The 24,044-nt window shown below is 48.1% G+C and overlaps 1 protein-coding gene across 7 annotated transcripts in view; it reads right to left on the reverse strand.

Annotated features, from left to right (window-relative positions):
* DNAH10 (dynein axonemal heavy chain 10) overlaps window positions 1–24,044 on the reverse strand; it is a 139,469-nt gene that overhangs the window by 114,766 nt on the left and 659 nt on the right. For 4 of the 7 annotated variants that reach the window (XM_046640386.1, XM_046640388.1, XM_046640391.1 and 1 more), the window contains exons 2-10: window positions 20,504–20,590; window positions 17,836–17,936; window positions 16,625–16,733; window positions 14,042–14,157; window positions 11,364–11,580; window positions 7,062–7,219; window positions 6,160–6,390; window positions 3,287–3,477; window positions 1,848–2,046 (exon numbers count right to left, since the gene is read on the reverse strand). In XM_046640386.1, coding sequence (XP_046496342.1) covers window positions 1,848–2,046; window positions 3,287–3,477; window positions 6,160–6,390; window positions 7,062–7,219; window positions 11,364–11,580; window positions 14,042–14,157; window positions 16,625–16,733; window positions 17,836–17,936; window positions 20,504–20,590 — 1,409 coding nt within the window. The remainder of the gene's footprint in view (window positions 1–1,847; window positions 2,047–3,286; window positions 3,478–6,159; window positions 6,391–7,061; window positions 7,220–11,363; window positions 11,581–14,041; window positions 14,158–16,624; window positions 16,734–17,835; window positions 17,937–20,503; window positions 20,591–24,044) is intronic. The other 3 variants (XM_046640387.1, XM_046640390.1, XM_046640389.1) reach the window with 2 other exon arrangements.

Here is a 24,044-nt window from a genome sequence, read left to right on the forward strand (position 1 = left end):
GAAGTGGGAACCAGCCGAGTGCCACGTGTGCAGCTGCCGCTGTTCTGGTGACAGTGAAATACGCCCGCACACGCCAGCCATGAAACACAAACGGTGTCGTTTCAGTGATTCCACACACGAGTTAAATGCCCTAATATTTGCACTTTAAGGAGAAACTGTGCAGTATAAAGATGAACGGTAAAATTCGGGCTAATAATTTAGACATTTGATCTTTCTTTACATTGCTATAGGCGTGGCAAACAGGAATAAAGCCGTGCCAAGGCAAGACACGTGGGAGAAAGGAAAGAGCTTTATACTTTAATACTTGGTTTTTAGAGCCCGTGTTTCTCTTTTGTTCATGACCCCCTCCCCCAGCCCCCAGCGTCCTCAGACTGACAGCCGTCTGCTCAGGTCGCCATCGCAGTGTGACTCCTCACACTCTGCTCCCCGGGGTCCCCAGACGCTCCCAGCTCAGGGGCACCTCCAAGGCTTTGCATGTGCTGCTCCTATGGCCTTTCACACTAGTCCAGACGTCTTCACACTGTCTTTCAGAATGGGAACCCCACCCACGGACCCCCACTGTGCTGGAGACGGGTCTGGACCCCAGGGACCTGAGCGGGAGTCTCACCGGCAACTTTAGGCTTTGGGTCAGCATCTGGGGAACGCACTGGTCCCCTGGGCAGGTCCTCGAGCGTGATCATCCCCAGAGGACCGTCTGGGCACAAGGCTGCCGGGAGACATGTGTGATGATGGCAGAGACCCGGGCCGGAGGTCCCAGAAGGAGGTCACCCGGCCACGCTCACACCAAGCCTCAGACCCGCGCCTGTGCAGTGGGGACACCGCCACCTCTAGCCCTTTCCAACTCCAGTTACCTCGGGCCAACCCAGTGATCTGGAGCCTGGGATCCAACGGACAGCATCGAAAACCCCAAACGACCACCACAAGGAAGTGCTTTCATACTTCTCACAGCATTTTTTTCCAGCCTTTTTTCTTTTTCTTTTTTTGAGGAAGACTGCCCTGAGCTAACATCCGTGTCCATCTTCCTCTACTTTATATGTGGGACGCGGCCACAGCATGGCCTGACAAGCGTTGCTAGGTCTGCACCCGGGATCTGAACCACCGAACCCTGGGCCGCCGAAGCAGAACATGTGCACCTAACTGCTGCACCACCGGGCCAGTCCTTTTTTCCTCCTTTTTCAACAAGGGGTCCCAAATTTTTGTTCGCTCTGCAGTGAGGGCACTGGCCCTGGTTTTTGCTCACCATGGTTTCTCAAGCAACAAACAGTGCCTGGCACACAGTGAGTTCCCAATAAAGATCTAGAATGGATGGATGGACGGACCTTCACGAGGCAAGGACTGGCTAATTCATCCATTCAGCCACAAGCCCTTTGTACATTCACTCAAAAGGGAGTGGGGTCAGATAAAGAGGGGAGGTGCCAGCAAAGAGGGAGTCGTCAAAGCCGTGGGCAAGGATGACATGGCTTAAGAAGAGAGTCAAGAGAAAAGACGGTCGCAGGCGGCTTTGAGGAGCTCCGACATTTCATGGAAAGATAGAGAAGGAGGATTTTGCAAAAAGACACCAAGAAGGAGTGGCCAGAGGTCAAAGGGAAGCTAAAGCGGGGGAAGGAAGGGATGTTACAAAAGACAAGGAAAAGTTGTGAAGGGTCTGGTGTGCTCTGGAATATTCTGGTATATTCTGTATACTCTTTCCAGGGTTTCTCCCTGCCAGACCCTCTCTGTCTCCCGGCTTCTAGCTGACAGGAGAGGCCCACTGTCAAACAGCCAAACTTCTTCCCTTCAGGCAAATTCCTACTCCGAGTTCCAGTTGCACCCTCGCGCGTGAAAGAGAAGGCGCTTAGCCTGCCTACCTGCAAAACGTCGTAGAGGTCCTGGCAGATGGTGGCCATGTAGTCCGTCCTCTCAAACAGCCGTTTGCGATCAAACTCCCAGCGCGCTTCTCTCCCCGAAGCCTCGATCTTGGCCCTGATGTCGAAATAGGCCTTTTTCCACATCTTGAGGGTGTTCTTGGCCTCCAAGGTTTTATGCTGGGCACTTGCTCGATTTTCTCTGTGAGGCAGAGAGAACGTGATGGGAGGGAAGGCAGAGCTCGGTGGGTCTGAGCCGCGGTCCCCAGGGAGCAGGTCTCTAAGGGGAGTATCCTAACCAAGGAGCAGGGTCCTCTTGTTTCACGGCCTCACTGCGGGAAGCCTACGGGGGAGCCGCGGCCCTGGCGCTGCTTGCAGGGTTGCGGGCAAGGACTCCAAGCTGCGGCCCAGGCTGCCCTCCGCTGCAGCTGGCCGGCCAGGTTGCCAAGCTGCGGTTCCCCGGGAAGCTTTCTGTTAGAGCTGGAAGGGGACAGGTGGCCTTGGGTCCGAGGCCAGAAGTCCACAGTGGGGGCTGCAACCCCGGAGCCAAATGACAACGCCAAGATTTTGGTATGTATTTCATCTATATGGCTGGTTTTTTTTAAGAAAGTGAAAAAGGATCTGCGTCTCCTTCAACATTTGATCCTCAGAGGCTGTTCCACCTGAGAGGGTCTGGGGTCCAGGACTGAGGATCCTCTGACTCTCTGCCTGTCTCTCCAAGGATAACTAAGGAAAAAGATCCTGACCAAAGTAAAATAACCTGTATATCCATACAGTGGAGTACTATTTAGCCCAAAAAGGGATGAAGCACTGACACCTGCTACAACATGGGTGAACCTTGAAAACATCATGCTCGGGGCCAGCCCGGTGGAACAGCGGTTAAGTGGGCACGTTCCACTTCTTGGCAGCCGGGGGTTCACAGTTCGGATCCCAGGTGTGGACATGGCACCGCTTGGCAGGCCATGCTGTGGTAGGCGTCCCACATATAAAGTAGAGGAAGATGGGCATGGATGTTAGCTCAGGGCCAGTCTTCCTCAGCCAAAAGAGGAGGATTGGCAGCAGTTAGCTCAGGGCTAATCTTCCTCCAAAAAAAAAAAGGAAAGAAAGAAAACATTATGCTCAGTGAAAGAAACCAGTAATAAAAGACGACATCTCGCAGGATTGTTCAGAATAGGCAAATCCATAGAGACAGAAAGTAGGTTAGTGGTTGCCCGGGACAGGGCCTTTGGGAGGGTGGGGATGACACTAAAGGGCATGAGGTTTCTTTTTGGGGATGAAGAAAATACTCTAAAATTGATTGTGGTGATGGTTGCACAACTCTGTAAACACACTAAGAGCCACTGAACTGCATACTTTAAATGGGTGGGTTGTGTGGTGTGTGAATCACATTTCAATAAAGCTGGCTAAGATTTTAAGGACAAAGCAGTGTTGTTACTTCTTACTTGAACAAAGTGCGCAGATTCACCACCTTGCAGACCCGCTCGGCGATTTCCCAGGCGATGCGCTCCATGAGCGGAATCATCCTCTCGTCCTTGTTGTAGTGTCGGGAGATGATCCACACCATCCTCAGGGCGCTCATCATGGAGGGGATCGTTTCCAAGACAACGTGAAAGCTGGATCCGTGCGTGATGTTCTAACCGTGGAGCGGCGTGCAAAAGAGAGAGCAACGCGAGCAACCTTAGCCTCGGGCTCAGTTTAACTGAGCAATAAGTGTGCAGGGGCTTCCTCTTAATTCAAAAAATAAATGTGCTTAGTACAGGAGACAGGGTCTAACAAACAGAAGAAGTTTGAGATAGGTCTGTATGCGTTGACATGGAAAGATGGATAAGGCAATTAAAGTAAACAGAGCAATTTGCAGAAGGGGATACAGAGTACGAGAGTGTGTGTATAAACACATCATATACATGTATAAATATACTATATCGAGCAGCAACAGCGCCACTAAATGAATCAAAACCGCCACTCCTGAGGTGACCTTAGCCTCTGTTTTCCAGGGTCTGTGTCCTCCTGCCAGGAAGTGAGATGATTTTGACAGCACACAGGGCTTCTTAAAAACATATTTATTTTAATGTGTATTAAAAAAACATATATAACTGGCATATCAAACCCATGGTTGCACAGGCCTTACTGTTTAAGATGAAGCTAAAGTACACACACACACACACACACACACACGTATACATGTAAAGTCAACTTAAAGGAAATGAAGATTCAAGTGCGCAAAGGGATGCAAAAGTCAAGGAAGCGGCGCATGAGCGACCGGAGCTTGGCCCTCACTGATCGCTACAAAGCGCGCACCTTGCAGAGAAGACAAACGACTCCCAGAGACGGAAACGCTGCTGTCGCTAACTCAGCCCAGGGGCAGCTGCCACCTCAAGCGCTCGGACTTGATGAGTTGTTGTAGCACTTACACAGCCGGCATGGCTCGTGTGTGTGTGTGTGTGCACTCCGTATATACACTATATACACACTATATATACACCACATATATACACTATATACACACTATATATACACCACATATATACACTATATACACACTATATATACACCACATATATACGTGCGACATATACTATTTATGTTATAGATACACGATATATATACACGATATGTACACCACATATACCATATACACATTATGTATACTATACATGCTATGCATACTATTTATATACACTATATATATTATATGTACAGTACATATATACACTATATATACACACTGTATACACTACATATACAGGTGACATATACACTATATATACACTATATATACATTATAGATACGCTATATAGATACAGTATATATACTATATATGCACTAAATATACTATGTATACAACATATATACTATATATACATTATATATATACACTATATACATACTATATACACACTATATATACCATATATATACTATACATATACAATACACTATATATACATTATACATATACACTATATATATACACACACACTATATATATACTATTCTAGTACCACTTGTCCAGTTGATGTACCAGTTGCTTCCCCAATGCTGCTCCTGACCTGCTGAGTGTTTTGCTGGTATAAGCTTGTTCAAACTTTCCAGCAACCACATGAGGCAGGTTCTCTCCTTGTCCCCATTTTCCAGAGAAGGAAACAGGCTCAGAGAGGTCACACACCCAGATCTGGATACTCCAGCTTCCCCACACACATATCATCCCTTCAGCCACACAATAGGACTTTTACTGGCCTCATTGCTTGGACAAGAATAACAATTCCTGGGGCCAGCCCAGGGGTATAGCAGTTAAGTTCGCATGCTTCAGTGGCCCAGGGTTTGCAGGTTCAGATCCCAGGCACAGACCTATACACTACTCATCAAGCCATGCTGTGGCAGCGTCCCACATACAAACTAGAGGAAGATTGGCACAGATGTTAGCTCAGGGACACTCTTCCTCAAGCAAAAAGAGGCAGATTGGCAACAGGTGTTAGCTCAGGGCCAATCTCCTTCACCAAAAAAAAAAAAAAAATGAATAACGACCTAGCCTAGGAATATTTTACCTGTGCAAGATAAATTCAGGGGAAAGAGGAATCCCCAAAATGGAAATTACACTCAGGCACTGCTGGTAGGAATGTAGAATGGTGCAGTCACTGTGGAAAACAGTTTGGTGGTACCCCCAACAGTTAAACATAGAATCCCCACGTGACACGGAGCTTCTCCTCATAGGACTATATCCAAAAGAACTGACGGCAGTGATTCGAACAGCTGTTTGTACATCAATGTTCACGCAGCATTATTCACAAGAGCCAAAAGGTGGAAACAACCCGCGTCTATCGACAGATGAAGGGATAAACAAAATGTGATGGATCCAGACAAAGGAATATCACTGAGTCTAAAAAAGGAAGGAAATTCTGACATATGCTGCAACATGGATGAACCTTGAACACATTATGCTAAGTGAAAGAAGCCAGGCACAGAAGGACAAATAATGTATGATTCCACTTATAAGAAATACCTAGAGTGGGCAAGTGCATAGAGACAGGAAGTAGAAGAGAGGTTCCCGGGGCGGGGGGAGGGGACAGTTATTGTCTAAGGGGGACAGGATTTCTGTCGGGGAGGATGAAAGATTCTGCAGACAGATAGTGAGGAGGGGCACACAGCACTGTGCATGTATTTAATGCCCCTAACTTTACACTTACAAGTGGCTAAAATAAATGTTATACATATCTTACCACAATTTTTTAAATGCTGAATAAAAGAAAGGAAATTAAGTCCACGTGAGACCTAATTTCCAGGGCTGACTTTCACAGCGCAGTGCACCCAGCCCACCTTGAAATGCCGCTCCACGGTGGACAGAAAGCGCACGTTGTCCGAGGCCTCCATGTGCAGCTTGAATAATTCAGTTTGTACCGGCTGCAGGTTAGCCACCAGCATAGAATCCGCTTCCTTGATCACATCCAAGACCTTTCTGACTACCGGGAGCTTGGTTTGCTCGTGGAGTGCGCTGAGAGTTGCATTTCTCTCCCGCCAGAATTCAATTTCAGCCAGAGGACCATTTCCCTGAGAGGTGACATGAATATACAAACTGGCATCATCACTGTGGCATGGACACTTGTGGCTGTTTCTCCAGCACCCATTCCTCTCTTCCCAACTGCTTCATACAGGGACCAATCCAGACAAGGACTCAGGCATGGACAATTGACCTGGGCTGGTCCAGTCAGAGGACACCAGCTGGGACTATTAGACAAAGACACTCTGTCTTCCACTGAAAAATGCTGTGTGGGGATGTGGGGCCAGATTTCTACAAGTTGTTACCATGAAGGAAACCAGCCTGAGCAGAAAGCCCCCACAGAGAGGAGGATGGAACCAAGGGAAACACAGCCAGACTCCTGATCAAACCACACCTGAAACCAGCCCTGCCTCTGGACTTTTCAGTTGTGTGAGCCAACAAATTCTCTTTCTTGTTCAAGCCAGCTGGGTTGGGTTTCCTGTTCCTGGCAGCCCAAGCAACCTGACCAATACACAGTATTATCTTTATCAATCTGAGGAGCTGTCTGGTAGCACACTAACATCAGAATGATATCTTGGGTATGTTTACTTTGATCTTTTAAGGAGGTCACAAAACAGTAAGAAGAGAGGCTGGGTCACACAGATCCCCAGACTCTTGGCTCTTTCTCGGGGCGGCAGTCATGAGCTGTAACAGGGATCTTGGAAGGCAGTGCACAAGTTACCTGAGGTGTCTTTTTCAGCTGGCCCTCGACAGCTGCAGATATCTGATTCAACCAGTTTATCACACATTGTTCCAAGATCTCAACGGTTTCCGGGTCAGCAGCCAGCTCAGACACCTCGCCCTCGACAGTGATGCTTGGCATTTCTAACTTGATCTCACCTGGTGGAATCAAAACAGTGAGTCAGCCACTCGTTCAGAAAAATGATTACAGATAACGACGTTCAAGTTAATCAGTGGCTCTCGTCTCCATACATTAATATAATAAGATCTGATATATTTTCTGTTCTAATCTGTGCAGCTCTCATTCTCTTCCATTAGAATGTAACTAAAACATTTTAGATCATTGTTCCAGTGTTAAGCTTGATCAAAATGATTTAGTTATTTAAGATGTTCCTGAATTTACAACCTAGTGATCTCCATTTAAAAACTGAACAACTAATCATAGCTCAACAGATACTTGAGAAAACCTCCAGCGTGAAACAGATAGCCCAAGATAAACCAGAAACCATGAGCTCAGAGGAAATTGGGATAACGTAAAGAAAAGAAGAAAAAATTTTAAATCCCAACTATTAGTCTCAGAGATTTGAGACAATATGGCATCCATCAAACAAGAACAGAATGCTGTGGGAAAGGTGCAATCCCAGAATAAGGGGTCTTAAAAATTAAAAATATGATGGCTAATATGAAAAATTTGACCAAATGTTGGGGAGATAAAAGTGGGGAAAAAGCACAGGAAAGTAGATAACAAAAACAGACACGGAAAATACAAGAGGAAAGATGAGAAACAGAGTCAACAGCCTCCACCCGACAGGCATGTGGGCAAGAGAGAACAGGGACCAACAGCGGGGTAAATCATCCAGAGACTTGTCCAGACTGACAGCGGGGTCCTCAGACTGAAAACAGAGAGCGCTGAGCAAGCAAGTGGAAAGCGCCCCACAAAGGCCCGTCCCCATGACAGCAGGAGGAAGAGCCAGCCCTGAACGTTCACACAAAAGGGAGGAGAAAATGACAGGCCGCCTAAAAAAAGAAAAACTGGAAGAGCGTCCAGTTTCTCATCAAGAACGCTGGACGCTAGAAAATGATGAAGAAAACTGTATTTAAAGTTCTGTGCTAAAATTATTTTCAACTTAGACGTCTATACCCAGACGAATTACAGCTGTCCCCCTTTATCTGAGGGGCTATGTTCCAAGACCGCCAGGACACGCCTGACACCACGGACAGCATGGAGCCCGACACAGACTGTGCTTTTTCCCGTCCATACACACCTATGATAGAGTTTCATTTACAAATCAGGCACAGTAAGAGATTAACAACAATAACTAATAACAAATTGGAACAAGTATAACAATATACTGTAATAAAAGTTACCGTAGATCTTAGCAACCTCAGCATTTGATTTTTTTCTTTCCTCCTTAAGTCGAGAACTTTCACCTTTTCCCTTAAAGGAAGCACTTTTTGGCTTCTCTTTGACGCATCTGAATTGCCAGCATCACTCCTCCTGCGCTCTGGGGCCATTATGAAGTAAAATAAGGGTGACTTGAACACAAGCACTGCGATATCGTGACAGTCGATCTGATAACTGAGGCGGCTGCTAAGTGACTGACGGGCAGGTAGCGTATACAGCACGGATGCGCTGAACAAAGGGAAGAGTCACGTCCCGGGTAGGACAGAGTGCGACAGCATGAGACTTTATCACCTACTCAGAATGGTGCACAATTTAAAACTTACAAATTGTTCATTTCTGGAATTTTCCATGTAATATTTTCAGACATTGGTTGACCACGGGTAACTGGAACCATGGATAAGGGGAGACTACTGTATTAACTAACTGTGAAGATAGAATAAAGTCATTTTCAGACGTGCAAGTTCTCATACAATTATTTCCCACACACCTTTTCTCAGGAAGTTACTTAAGGATGTATTCCTGCACAATGAGGGAGTAAAACCCAACTAGAGAAAAAGACCTGGGATCCAGGAAACACTGCATCTGGGATGACAGTCGCAGAACATGCTGAGAGAGCAATTAGCCCACATTGCATCAGGGGAGCTAGGACACTGAGAAGGATACCTAATAACACTAGGGGCCTTTGCAAAAACAAAAACAAAGAGGACTGTACAAGATATTATTCATAGGATACTTTAAGAAAAGAATGGCAACCAAGAATGCTGGAGGAGGAAGGGAAAGGCTGGACAAGAAAGGAAAGACTATCAAGATGTACTGCCCTGCTCTGCCGGAAACGATACTCCCATAGCCGTAACAATGTAGAAACAGGGTTTACTGTCTAATGCACGGAAGGAATGCAACTTTAATGGATGCCGGCAGCAGGGGAGGGAAGTAGGGAGGAAATCCTCATCATCGTGCCAGGAAATAACACCGAACGTCCGCAATTAGGAACCAGCAGCAGTGTCAGCACATACTGTAGAGACAAGGCAGGAAATATCAACAGAAACAGACAAAGAATTAAAGAAGTTGCCACGAGGGAGCGGAATGGATGGCAGGGCGGGGGGGAGCGTCAGTTTTTCAACTCTCTGGTATCTGTTAGTACTATTTAATTTTTAAAAACTTTATGTATGCATTACTTTAAGAAAATATTATATATATACATATTTACATACATATATTTATTATATATTTAATATAAGTATATCTGCTATAAGCATGCTAATATAATATATTAAAAACTCCACAACAGATTACACGGCATCTATTATCTCATGCATCCTAAAGCAAAAGGGTAATAGATCTTTTTAAATTGACAGCCAATACTCTGCACAAAGCCATTCATAAATGTCCCATGTGTAAAAACAAATTTCTTCCCTGAGACGATAGGATAGAACAGGGGTTGGCGAACATTCTCTTAAAGCTCCAGACAGGAAATATTTTCGGCTTTGCAGACCAAGAGGGAAAACTGAGGAGAGAGCGTAGGTCCTTAAATAATCATTTAAAATCTAACCATTTAAAACGATGACCGCTGTTCCTAGCCCACGGGCCACACAAAAACGGACAGCGGGTTGGGCTCAGCTCTGCACCCTGACCGCCGACCCCCGCGACAGAATATTAATCCATCTGCTTCTCTGGTGTTTTAAATAGTAGACGCTCGTTGTAGAAAAATACAAAAAAAAAGACAGAAAAACCATCCTACTGTCACGGCCTAGTCAGTGATAGTCGCCGATAACATTTTAGAGCATTTCCTTTCAGCATTTTATCTAAAACACAAAAATATTTTCACTCATTTGCTTTTTACATCAAAAACAAGATGCACAGATCGTATGAAAGATTACGAGAAACGACGTTTCCCATCTCCGCTATTTTATACCAATTCAAGGAGAGTGAGAGGAAGGTCAGGCAGACACACGAAGAGATGGTCCCAAAGGCAGTGAAGGAAACAGAGACAGCAAGGGAGAAATCGCACTTTGGGGAAAAAAATAATAACACCATTCTAAAACAGAAGGCTGAAAAGCGCTTCCACGGCAGCTTGTAAAGTTTGGACCTCTACGCTGTGTCCGGCCTTCTCATTCCCAACAGAGAAAACTCCTACAAAGCGGGAGGTGTTCAATCTCACTTTAAGGGGGAAAAAGCTTATTTTCCTAGACTAGCGATGCCACCTTACGGGCCCTAACACAGCCCTTGCTGAGAAACGCTCTGTTGGCGTTTCACCATGTGGGACTCTCTCCGCCAACCTCTCCACCTTCCTATTCCCCACTCACGACACCCACTCTCCCATCCACCCAGGCTCTGCGAGTCTAGCCCTGCCACCCACCCCATCTAATGAGCTGCAGAGCAACTCCGTCCAACAGTAGCTGCTGCAGGCCCACCATGTGTGGGGCAAGATAACTAAGCCAGGACCCAGCCGTCAAGTCATAGCAACCCCACTCTTTCCAACCTCCCTTCATTTGTTCAGGCCCTTCCCCCTGCCTCAAATGCCCTTGCTCCCAAGCTCCACCTACTAAAGCTTCCCCATCCTTTTAGGTGAAGCCAAATGCCACCTCCTTCAGGAAGTCTCCTTTGATTTCTCCCCAACTTCTCCAACATGGTCTCCCTTTTCCAAATCCTAAAGGCCCTAATATCTTCCTCAAGCTCCTTTTCTGTTGTAGTTCTTTAGGCACCAGATTATGAGATCCCTGAGGGCAAGGACTCATCACTCCTCTTCGTGTCTCTCACAGTGACCAGCTCAGTGTCTTTCACACAGGGTGCAAACAAGAACGATCATAAATTGAAACAAAAAAGCTCCTGGACTCTTCAATTGCCTTCTTCAAGTGAACTCCTCATGTGTCACTGAGGAGGAGAGAAAGGAAGCCTCACCTTCAAGTTGCTGCATTGTCCTTTGAATACTGTTTGCAAATTTCTGGATGTTCATTAAAAACTCATCCCGTATTAACTGGATGCTGTGATATTCCACCGCTTCCCCGGGCATGCTGGGAAGCTCCGTTTCATACTCCGAGGAGTCAGAGATTTCTCCAGACGTGAAGCCCATGCTTGTGTCCTTGTGCTGATTGAATGACAAAGCCGGCAAGAAGACCTGAAACGCCAAGTTCGTGAAACAAATCACACGACGTCCAATCATTCATAAGCTGCCTCCAGCTTTGAATGTTCTATGACAGGGGGTACAAATACAGCAACAAAGTGGAAACTACTCAAGCCCAGAGCAACAGGTCTAAAGAGAGAGAAATTATATTTGACTTAAAACGACCCAAGGGTAAAGCATTTGAACCAACCCGAGGTGACCACCCGGAAGACAATATTGAATTTCTCTAGCTGCCACCAGCCACAGGGCAGCTAAATCAGAAACTGGGACAGGGAAGTGAGGAACCATGTGTTAACCCACCCGCCCAGCTCCACGCTAGCTCATGTGAAGGTGAAAATAAAGACGGTGCTGAGGACGCGGGTTTTTGAAATGCAGCTGAGGACGGAAGCCCGCATTTGTGAAGTCACTCAACTGCAGTTACAAAGCTCACCCCCACACAAAAGGCCTGTGGCTTTGTTTGGCTGGTTGGTTGGGTTTGGGTTTGGGTTTTTAGTTTTGCCTATTTTCCTTAAAATTTGATACACCTTTTAAGACTCTTTTAATCCACATGTACTTCCAGTTTAACGAAGGACCCAGGAGGTGCGACCCGCAGGGTCTCCCGGCCTGGACTGTGCTGACTTCGCGTCCACAGTGGAGTTCAGCAAGCTCCTCTGTTGGCAGCCCCTGATGCTCAGTGTCTAGATCCGTAAACCCACTGGGAGGTCACAACCGAAATTTTCTCTTTGGAAAATTTCTCTTTTCTCCAGCTGAAATACTTCTATAAGGAGCCGCCCCTCTCATCTGCGGTTGGATCGCCCCGTGTATCCCACACAGGGAAGGCGCAATAAACGCTTGGATCCTTCTCTTTCTTTGCCCAATTTTCAGAATAACAAATTGGTTCCCTACCAGCCTGCCCCCTGGCTTCCCTCCTTCCTCCATCTCCTCCTCCTCTCTTCTCTCCCTTGCTTGTTTCATCAGCCCCTTGGCTTGACACCATCTCCGGGCCGACGGCTCCCATGTTTTAAAGGATCGCTCTGGTTGGCGTGTGCAGATGGTAGTGTAGGGATCAGAGCAGAAGCTGGAAGATCTATCAGGAGCCAAGTGCAACAGTCCCAGCCAAGGAGGATATCAAGGTCACCCTGGCCACCTTATCCAAAATTTTAAAAGCCCCGCCTTTCCTACCTGCCAATGTTCCCCACCCCCAACTTCCTGGCTTCATCTTTCTCCGGAACTCCTATTGCTGTCTAGCATACTGTATATTTTCTCATTGATCTTGTTTAACGTAAATCTCCCTGACTAGGATGTAAGCTCCGTGAGGCAGAGACCTTGATGCATTGTTCCCTGTTGTGGAATACAGTAGTTGCTCAATAAATATTTGCTGGAGGAACACCTCCAGTTCTCTCCTGAGCTCCAGACTTACACATCCGGCCTCACACCTCAACTTGGATTCTGGGAGGCCGCCCAAGCTCAACACGTGCAAAACAGAATTCTTGGTTTTCCCTCCAGACCTGTCTTCCCCATCCACCCCATCTCAGTAATGACCCCACCATCCCCCCAGCTACGCAAGCCCAAGTCCTAGGAGTTATTCTCAATGCTCTCTTTTCCTAAACCCCCATAATCAAGTCATCAGCAAGTTCTATTGGCTCCATCGCCAACATATTCTTGACACCGTCTGCTCCCCACTCCCTCTCCTGATTGAATTCTGGAGCCTAAACAACCATCACCCTCCAGCTGGACTCTTCCACAGCCTCCCATTAGGTCTACTCTTCCCTTAAGCTCTGGGCCCCACTCTCACAATACAGTTTTCACACAACAGGCAGAGGAAAACTGCAGACTGGAGCATGCTATTCCCCTGCTTCAAACCTACCTTCCATTCCAAACTTCCTCCACTACTCTCCAGCCACACTGGCCATGCTTCTGTTCCTGGACCAAGCTAAGTCTGCTCCTGCCTCAGGACCTTTGCACATGCTATTTTCTCTACCTAGGATGCTCTTCCTCCAAATCCTCACATGTCTGACGCCTTCAGTTCTCAATTCAATGCCACTTCCTCAGAGGGGCTTTTCCTGAGCACCCCAGTTCCACCCTATTACATTTCCCTAATAACCTATCATTAGCGGAATTAGCCTGCTTATGAGTTGTCTATCGTTTGTCTCTGAAGAAAGCTCAGATATCGCCTCCTCATGAGGCAGTCCCATACCACCACCACCTCCCCACACATGGTCTATTTCCATCACATTACTAGGGTTTATTGAACTTTGCCACCTGTCACTACCCGATATTTTCTGGCTACATGTTTGTGTTTTGTGTCTTTCCCCATACAAGCTCCGAGGGCGCAGGGATGTCATTGGTCCTGGTCACCGCTCCACCCTCAGGACCCAGGGCAGCACCACGGCAGTGAACTACCCATTTGTGGAATAAATGAACCAGATGCCTTAATCTCTAAAAATGCTGGGATTTCTCCCCCGTCCACGGTTACCTGACATATAACGTCCCTCAGAAAATGAAGCACATTCGCATTCACGATTCCGTACTCCAGCGTTTCGGGCATAATTTCCATAGCTTCCTTCATGTCGGTCGCCTCCAAGATGGTCTCTAAGTGGGAAGAGGCAGAGAGCGGGGTGAGCGGGGAGCAGCAGGCCCCAGCACTTCATCGTGTGCGGGCCCGCTCATCCCAAGCAGCCACAAAGGGCCGTTCCCGTCACAGGCCCAGACTCAGCACGCACGCTGATCTCTGTTCAGACGAACCCCTCAGCCACGGGAACCTGAAATCAATCCGAGCACCGGGGTTCGCGGGTCCACACAGCAGCGCTGAGCGCCACACACGAGCTGATCTGGTGGGAGTGTCTAAAGCCGGACAAGAAGAGGAACGATTGGGGTTTTCTAGAAGCGTTAGTTGGGCTCCGTGCTTTGCCTGCCTCCCCACTCCCATCACTGCCTCCCCAGCTCATCGCCAAAGCACCTTGTGAGACACGGGGTTTTTTAAAGACATATTTGCTAACAGTCTACCCTTCTGACCAGGTGCGATTTGACACCTATTTACTTCATCCAACCAAAAACCAGGCAGCAGGGGGCACATCTGACAGTCACCGGGACACCTCCCTCAATCGAGCTGGGAAACAGATGGAGAGAGGACAAATACATCAGCTGAGGCGATTCTTTCACCAGCTCCGGTCTTTATGCCTTTCCGCGTCTGTGTAGACGAGCCCTGATCTTTAATACATTTCTTTATATCAAACACTTCTTGACTTAAGTAAATTCATTTTAAAAGGAAACTACGTAAAAACCCAGTATCAGAAAGAAAGACAGCTTGGCATCAATCAAAGATAACCGTAAAAAAACAAACATGATGGGGGCCGGCCTGGTGGTGCAGCGGTTAAGTGCGCACGTTCCGCTTCTTGGATCCTGGGTGCGGACATGGCACCGCTTGGCAAAAGCCATGCTGTGGTAGGCGTCCCACGTATAAAGTAGAGGAAGATGGGCATGGATGTTAGCTCAGGGCCAGTCTTCCTCAGCAAAAAGAGGAGGATTGGCAGCCGATGTTAGCTCAAGGCTACTCTTCCTCAAAAAAAAAAAAAACAAATATGATGAGAATGGATCATTAAATTCATTTACTAAATGAATTTATCAGTAATTCTCAGTCTCAAAGTCAGGCCAGACACCGCTGCCCCCCGCCCAAGGTCGACAGGTCGTGATTAAAGTTGTCATGTCGGAAAGCACGGAGCTGAGACCGGCTCCTCAGAGGAGAACCATAACGGGAACAGCACACTCCAGAGAGAGCACAGGGCGATTTCATGCTGGGCCTCTGACACACCTTTCTTACTTCTTGTTCCCCCGACTTGGGAAGAACGAATTGCAGAAGCTCAGAGCTTAGCAGGGAGGTCATGACCCAAAGTGCCAGCAAATTCAAAAAAGAAAAAAAAAGGCAACATAAGATTTGTTCTAGAATTTAGAGTGAGTCCTAAAATGTAACTAGGCACGATCGATATAGGTTGGAGGGGAGGCAAAGGCAGAAGAAATGGGGAAAGTGCAGGTGGGGAGAGCAGAGAGTCAGCCTGAATCGAATGCGGCAAGAGGAAGAGCCAGGGGTCAGAAGAGACCAGAGAGCAACAATTGCTGGGGGAGTCACTAAAAAAGCCCAGGTGCTGTGCAGGACGGACGAGCACAGAGGGAGCACCATGCCCCAGAGTTACCCCGCAGGATGAGCCTGGCCTCTGAGCAGCCCTTCCATTTTAAAGCACACAGCCCCGCAGAGAAAACCCTGACAGCTCATCTTATAGTCGGGGTCACATCACTTTGAATCTCCCTCTGTCTGTTATAAACAGAACTAAGGATATGTTAATACAGTGGGTTCTTCTCATTGGCAGGGGTTCTGGTCTGTGAAGTCACCACGAACACTGAATTAGTGATTACGGAGCCACTGCTCCCAGGGGAACCACAGGGTTAGGTCCCTGTCACAAGATTTTCGTCAACCATCAATATATAAGCGCGCTTCACGCATCGTCCCGTGTAAACACACCTTATTTAACGGAATTGTTGGTTCATTGACATCGGACTCACGGCCCATGGCATTGTCACTCGCGGCTGAACGAAGCTCCTGGAACGCACGTGTTTTCTCCCTGAGCCCATCCCAGCCTCCCTGCGCTCGGGAACACTCGACAGGCTGAAGCACTACCTTCCGGGGCCATTTTAAGCAGTGAAATCACCAACAAAAAGCACAAAAATGTGAAAACTGTGGCACCGAACAGATCATGCTGAGGACGCGTGTTTCCAGTGTGAGCTGAAACAGGAAGGCAGAGTGTCGCTGGGAACCAGGTGGCTGGTGACACATTTTCCCCATCTGCGCATGTCCGAATGGGACCGGGAAAACACTGCGAGTACTGATCTGGGGGTTACCAAAAAATCTTAGGGAGTAGGTGAACTGCAAACACCGAGTCCATGAACAATGAGGATCGACTGTACCAAGAAAAAGGTCTGTTCTCGAGAACATGTAGAAATTAAGAATCGCACACGTCTACACACCACGTGCGCGTACACACACACATACTCACTGGAAATGTACCTTTCGTATTTCTGAGGAAAAATACCACATTCTGGTCCAGAAACTCCTCAGGAACAGGAGTGCAAAGCACATGGAGGTGCGTCTTTTCCACGACGTGCTTAACGATTTTCTGAAACAAGGGAAACAAAAAGCCATCACGTGGAGACACATCCATCCACCCACACATCCTGGTGCCCGAGTGCCCTGAGCTCGTCTCATTCCTGACATCGCAGCCGCTGCGCGTGGCACCAGGGGACCACACCCGTGAGCTCACTCACACCCAGACTCTGAACGCTCAGCCTGACCTCCTCCTAAGTGGCCAGCGCAGCCGCACTTGAATAAACTGACCTGGGAAAGTCTCAGGAGGGCGCTTTTCTAAGCTACAAATTGCAACCAACCAGGGCTGAGTTCGGTTTTAGGGTAGGGGCATATTTACAGAGCAACTAAGTGTAGTTTCATTGAGCACAGCCCAGGCCAGAGGCTCAATCCCAACTTTAAGCTCCCGCCGTGGGCTGCGTGCAGTAAAGGGTTAACTCGGCAGGCCTGGGTGGCCCTGAACCAGCTCCTGGGTGACAAGCTCTAAGCTTTTGGAACGTCCTGCCTGATGTGAGTGTCTCTGTATACCTGGCGCCTTAGTCACGCCGGACAGTTTATGCCAACAACGTGACGCCTGGCGACTGCGTGTTCTTGTTTGCTGGGGGCACTGGGTCCCACTGCACTAGTGTGACCTCTGGAGGGGCTGGAAACGAGTAACTAAGGTCAGTCCTGTGGGCACATCCTGCCTACGTGACTGACCCTCAACAAAAACCCTGGACGCAGAGGCACAGGTGAGCTTTCCTGATTGACAAGACTTTCCGTGTGCTGTCACACGTAGTTGCCGGGAGAATTAACACCGTCCATGCAACTCACTGGGAGAAGGCAGGTGGAAGCTGGCCCCTGTTTTCTCCTGGACTTTTTCTTTGTTCTATGTGTCTTTTTCTTTGTTGATTCCGATCTGTATCCTTTCACTGAAATAAACTATAACCAGGAGTAAAAAGCTTTCCTGGGTCCTGTGAGCCAATCTAGTGAATCATTCGATCTGAGAGTGGTCTTGGGGACTCCCAACACGAGATTCGCACATCTCCATTCCAGTGTGATAAGTTCCCTGTAGGAATTGTGTCAGTCACCCAGTCTCATCCGACGCATTAAATTCCCACTCCCCCCCCACAAGGAGGAGAAAGAGCGGGGCATACTTTGGTGGGGAGGTTTTCCAAACTCTCTTTGTCCACTTCTTCATCCTCTGTGCTGATTATAGACTGATATGTGGAATTGCTTCTCAGCTGAAAATTCTTAGCTGCAAAACATTATTCAATGTGCAAGATGAAATAATTGGAAAATTAGGTTTCCTACCATCAAGACCAGACCTGGATCTTGTACCAGAGCATATTTCATTCAACAGGCATATTAGCAAAAAGCTGTAGATACATTTTTCACAAATGAATCCTACTGGGGCCTTGACTGGTGCTATAATTAGGAGAAGCACATTGCATTTGTGATGGGTCCTCGATAGGAAATGTAACGTGTGTGTGTGTGTGTGTGTGTGTGTGTGTGTTGTGTGTGTGTGTGAGTGTGTTGTGTGTGTGTGTGGCTTCCAGCTACAGTGTCCTAGAGTGACTGCTCAGATTTTCACTTAAAAAAGGGTTTTATTCTTAGGATGAGAATTATAGCTAATGTTAGCATTTACTCCTTTTTCACTATGAAACTAGAAACTCGTGGGGGATGAAAAGAAAAGTAATCTAAATAAAATGCTCGTCTATCTCTCCAGTCTGCTGTAACCAGTGCAGATCTGGAAACCTCGGAGGGTGCCAGGCACAGCCCTGAGAGTTTCCAATGGATCCAGTGATTACAGAGAAGGGAGAGTTTCCCTGGACCGTCTGGCTCTTATTTCGAAAGGCACTGTGCAAAGTCAGTTGGCTTTGGAATCCAATCAACGTGTGGGGTCCGATCCTCTCTACTATTGGTTTTCTCATCCGTAAAATGGGACAGTAACATCGCCTGCTCAGACGCTGGAGGACTAGGTTACAGCGCGGTTAAGCAGCCAGCACGCCGCCTGGGAGAGGAAATGGTCTACAGCCAGCAGTCCCAACACTCTCAGAGCACGACCAAGAGCCTGCAGTCAAAAATACTTACTAACGTACCTCGTGCCACAGACCTGTACACTTAGAAGCAGTTAAAATGGTAAAATTTATGTTACGTATATTTTACCACAATAAAAAGAAGAGAAAAAAATATGCTTAAATATTGACTTGGAATTAATGCTAATTTGCTTTGTCAGAGAAGACTTTCCTGCCCTTTCTCTCCACGCAGCCTCCTCCCACCCAAGCCTTTCCTGTTCGCGGATTTACTGCTGCTGAAAGCAGTGCGCATTAGCAGAAGGCCCTCGGTAAATACGGCTGCGGCCCTTGGAACCACCATCCGTCTCACCAAAAGCCAACTTCGGCCTCAGTAACAATGTACTGCCTTCATTTCTAAACCTGTGGTCCTCTCCCGCCAATCTTTACTATGGAGGGGATTACATTTTGGTTAAAAATAAATTCTTCTGACAAACTAAAGTTGACTAAAGCAGACACTGGACATCACCAAAATCCTTTTTCTCCTCTGACTTCCAGACCTTGTTAAGGTGGTGCATCTAATCTACAGCTTCTGCTTTGTGTGAGGGAGGGTGAGCGACGGGACAAACGGGGGCGGGCAGGTTGCTTAGCTCTGCTGGCGACCTGGCCTGTCTGGGGCAGGGTTCTCAGTCCCGGACTATCGACGCTTGGGGCTGCATCGCTCTTGGTTGTGAACGGCTGTCCTGTGCATCGTCAGCTGGTCAGCAGCATCTCTGGCCTCCAGCCACCAGATGCCAGTAACACCCACCCTCCAGCTGTGACAACCTTAAGTGTCTCCAGACAGTGGCAAATGTCCCCTGGGGGCCAAAATCGCCCCTAGCTGAGAACCACTGCTGTAGAGAACTGGGTCAAAGCATGTAGCCAAAGCCACTTTGTCACTACAGGACAAACACCTCAAAGCCTGCAGGGATCGACGGTGTCGTGGCACCAAGTGTGTTTACAGCAACGGCCCTAGTTTAGACACATCAACTGAACAGCCGTAAAATGCTTGACTCGCACTTCAGATGCACCAAAAGAAATGGCATCTGGAGTCCCCAGGGCGAAGGCTTCCCTGCAAAACACGGTACATGCCCTGTGTTCTTGTTGAGCTCTCTGAGACACGGCCTGTACGAGGACAGGCATTTTCATGTTATGTTCTTCACTGGGTGCAATAGTTCCCCTCCCCCCAGAATAGATGTCCACCCAGAACCTCAGACTGTCACCGTATTTGGAAATAGGGTCTTGCAGATGTAATTAGTTAAGATGAGGTCTCACTGGGGAGGGTGAGCCCTAAATTTAATGACTGATTCCTTTTTAAGAGAAAGGAGAGCGCGATTCAGAGACAGACACACAGCATGAGGACAGTCACGTGACGACAGAGGCAGAGAGTGGAGCGATGCGGCCACCCGCCAAGGACTCACGGCAACCACCAGGAGCTGGAGGCAGCAGGAAGGACCCTCCCTGGAGCCTTCAGAGGGAGCACGGCCGCGTCACACCTGGATTTGGTGTCTGGAGGACTCCTGCCCCCCAGAACCGGGAGAGAATACATGTCTGCTGTTCTGAGCCACCCAGTTTGTGGGCACTTGTGATGGCAGCACCGGGTAACTAATAATGTTCCCGGTAACACCCAGCATTTTCCCTTTTACTTCACCCGTCTCAGCTTCATAAAGATAAAAAGCAGAAAGTGATCCCAGCCCAGACAAGCGGACGTCTCCCTTCCGGGTGAACGCCCCCTCGGTTCTGCTCCCCCCAAGGGCCCCCCCTACCACACCTGGTGCTTTATCCACGGGCTCTACTTTTTGAGAATCAGTCTCTTCTTCCCCGTCGTCCTCCTCAGACGGGGCAAGCTTCTCGCTGTCTTTACAGCCACATAAATGGAAAGAAAACAATAAAATGTAATTGTTTCGCTACACGAGACAGCCGATATTTCAGCTCTCCCTGGAGCCGAGGGCTGGGATGTGGTCCACGGAGAGTGGAGGACATCGCAGGCTGTCAGAGGCGGTCATGGAGAGGACGTGACTGCCGGATGACCCTCGAGCTGGCCCCGGGCAGTCAGAGGCTCTTGTCCCCTCCCCTGCCCTTGGAATGCACGTTGTGCCCACCGTTCCCACAGTGGGAGCCATTGCCAAGGACGGATTCTTGAGAGAGCTATGTGTGGTTGGGACCACCTGGACGGCATTGGTGAAGGACCCCGTGAAAGCCTCTACCTAAACTGTTAAGACTCTGGTGGGCTGGGTGGATACCTCCTGGTCTGGCGGCTGCCCCAGACAAACCTCATAAGTAAGTTCCCCTGCTTGTGACACTGCCACCAGCCCATCTGGAGTGGCCTGCCTCTTGCATCACTCTCTCCTTGCCCTCTGTACGGGGGCCAGCTTCCAAATCAACACACAGTTGTACAGAAATATTCCATTATTGGACACAGCCTTTCAGTGACACGAAAGGAAGACTAGTGCAAATTCTCCAGGAGATGAAGGACACAAGAAAGACCACGTAGCTACAAGCAGCCCAGAAGAAGTATACATGACCAACATGCATAAAAAACGAGCCTGCACTCCGGTAATTATCATAAAACTGCAAGTCAGAATAAGGAGGCGCAGGCACCTTTCACCTATGGGACTGGCAAAAATCCAAAAGATTGACAACACGCAGTGACGGCAAGGCTGCTGGCAACAGGCACCTCCTCATGGCTGGGTGTGGGCTGGCCGGGCCTTTCCAGAGAGCAGTTGGCACGACCCACCCAAACTCTACATGTCCACGCCCACTCACCCAGGATTCCACTCCTCGAGGTCTAGCCCACAGGAATACAGAAAGGGGACGAAAGGAGGTGTACATGTTACATTGTTTGTACAATAAAATACTGCAGACATGTAACTATCCATTAATCAGGGAGTGGACAAATAAAATATGGTGCATCTCTGTACTTAAATCTGTCAAGTCAGGTAGATCTATAGGTATTGGCATGAAAATTCTCCAAGATATCATTGAGGCGGGACAAGCCACAGACTCATACATGCGATACGATCTTATTTATGATTTTAGGAACTCTCCATATCTCTATATATTGTCATTACATACATATCATTATAGAGAGAAGGATACGGATGACAGAGAGAGAGAGAGAGTCGGGAAAGACCTGGCAGGATGCACAGTAAACTAACAGTGGTTCCCTCTACAGGATTAGAGCTTAAGGCACGGTGTGGGGTTGCTTTTCCACTTTCACTTTATGTAATTCTAAGTTTTATGAATTTTTAAGAGAATGCCTTCCACTAATACTTGTGTAATCTTTTAAAATGTCAGCAAGTTATTAAATGATATGCACAGTATGATTCCACTGTGTTATTTCAGGAAGGAACACATGCTGGCCCGTTAGAAGAGCATCCCGGGCGAGCTGCTGCTGTGTGCACCTTCCTTCCTCAGCACCAGCCTCACCCAGCATCTATTGTCTCCATGCACAGAATTTTTAACCTGGAGCAGAGAAAAGTCGTGACCAGGGGAGGGGCAGAAATAGAGAGAAGAGAGGGATGAAAGGCACGCACTGGTCCTGCTCCGGGTTCTCTGGACAGACCAGAGCCCCCTAAAGGAGCCAATAAAACTGTCCAAGGGTCTTAGTGAGCCTGTAGGCTTAACAAGCAGAAGGCGAGTGACAACGTGAGACACGGAGCTGGGAGGAGGCCCCCGTCCCCACTGCTGTCCCCAACACAACACCTAAACCCCTTCAGGCGCCTCCAAGGATGGGCAGCTGTGAGTTTCCGGGGACAGCATCCTCGGCGGGGAGAATGTTGGCATTCTCATGATGTAGTGATGGCAGAGAAGAGCGGGAAAAGGAGCAGAAGAGTGAGGGGGATTCAGAGGAAGCCCAGAAACAGGTCACAGCCCGAGGGACATTGCCAAGCACCCTCCAGAGGGTCCAGAAATTCACTAGGGGGACCTTCTGAAGTGAGACTGAAATCTGCTTCCACACAGAATGGGGACATCCAGCCAGGAGACATTGAGTGAAACGTGTGAAAACAGCCACAGAACTGTTAACAGAAGCCTCAGAGGTCACAAGAAATCCAAGCTGCATCCATTTCTTAGGGTCTTGGTACGTATATTTTTTAAAGATTTTTTTTTTTTATTTTTCCTTTTTCTCCCCAAAGCCCCCCAGTACATAGTTGTGTATTTTTAGTTGTTGGTCCTTCTAGTTGTGGCATGTGGGATGCCACCTCACCGAGGCCTGACGAGCGGTGCCATGTCTGCGCCCAGGACTCGAACCAGGGAAACCCCGGACTGCCCAAGCAGAGCCCACGAACTTAACCACTCAGCCACAGGGCCGGCTCCAATGTATTTTTTAAATGTACAAAATCAGGGTTACTGAAATTTGGTACATGTTAAATGGTCAATCCTGTTAGTGCATCTTTGTATCCATGAAATTTCACTTGGCGATAATGAAAGAGCCTAAATTCAAGATCCTGTTCTACTGCAACGTCCAGGCCCAGAGGTCTGCCTGCCTGGGGGAACGTAACAAAAGACTGGAAGGTGAGATTTCAAAATGTGACTGCGGTCCTCTCTCTGGGTGCCACTAGCAATTCATTATTGTTGTTTATTTGTGGGTTAGGATTTTTCTACAATGAATATATATATTATTTTGTGCAAGTAAAGAATATATAATTTAGATAAATGCATGTGCCTAGTGCCTTCAAAAGAGAGAAAAGGCCTGCCTGGCACTGCCACCCTCCCCTGTGACAGGCCTCACAGGGGATCCAGAAGTCTCATGAAGACCCAAGACTGGCACAGGCGGCTGATGTGGATGGAATACATCACACAAGCCTCATGCGTGACAACTGCCCAGATGCGGTGTTCTCGCTGGGAGAGAGCCTCGTCTCCTGCCCGACATGCACCTGTCTGGGTGTCCCCCGCACTCTGTCCTTTCTCCTCCTCTACCTTGTGCTGGCTCCTCCAGGCCCGCTCTGTGTCCCTAGGCCGGACCAGCCACCGCCACAAAGGCCTCTGGGCACCCAGTCTACTGTCATTCTTTTTATTTAAAATGCTAATTTGTTCAACATAAGTATTTAAAACCTACTGTAATATTTTAAAAGCTTGTTTCGCATTACTTTAGGATAGCATGTCGGGTGCCTGGGAAGACAGAAAGGGCGCTTCTCCACCTTGGAGCCCCTGCCGCCATCAGGGAGAGCGGGGATGCAGGGTTCCTCCCAACACCAGGGACACTTGTCTGCCCATCTACCGCACGTCATGGGACAGCGGCTCCTCGTCTTTGGAGTCTTCACGGCCTCTGTGCGCTCTGGGGTTCGTTACTCAGCCCTCTCTGAGCCACA

The sequence above is a fragment of the Equus quagga genome, chromosome 15, assembly GCF_021613505.1.
Source record: "Equus quagga isolate Etosha38 chromosome 15, UCLA_HA_Equagga_1.0, whole genome shotgun sequence".
Lineage (NCBI taxonomy): Eukaryota > Metazoa > Chordata > Mammalia > Perissodactyla > Equidae > Equus > Equus quagga.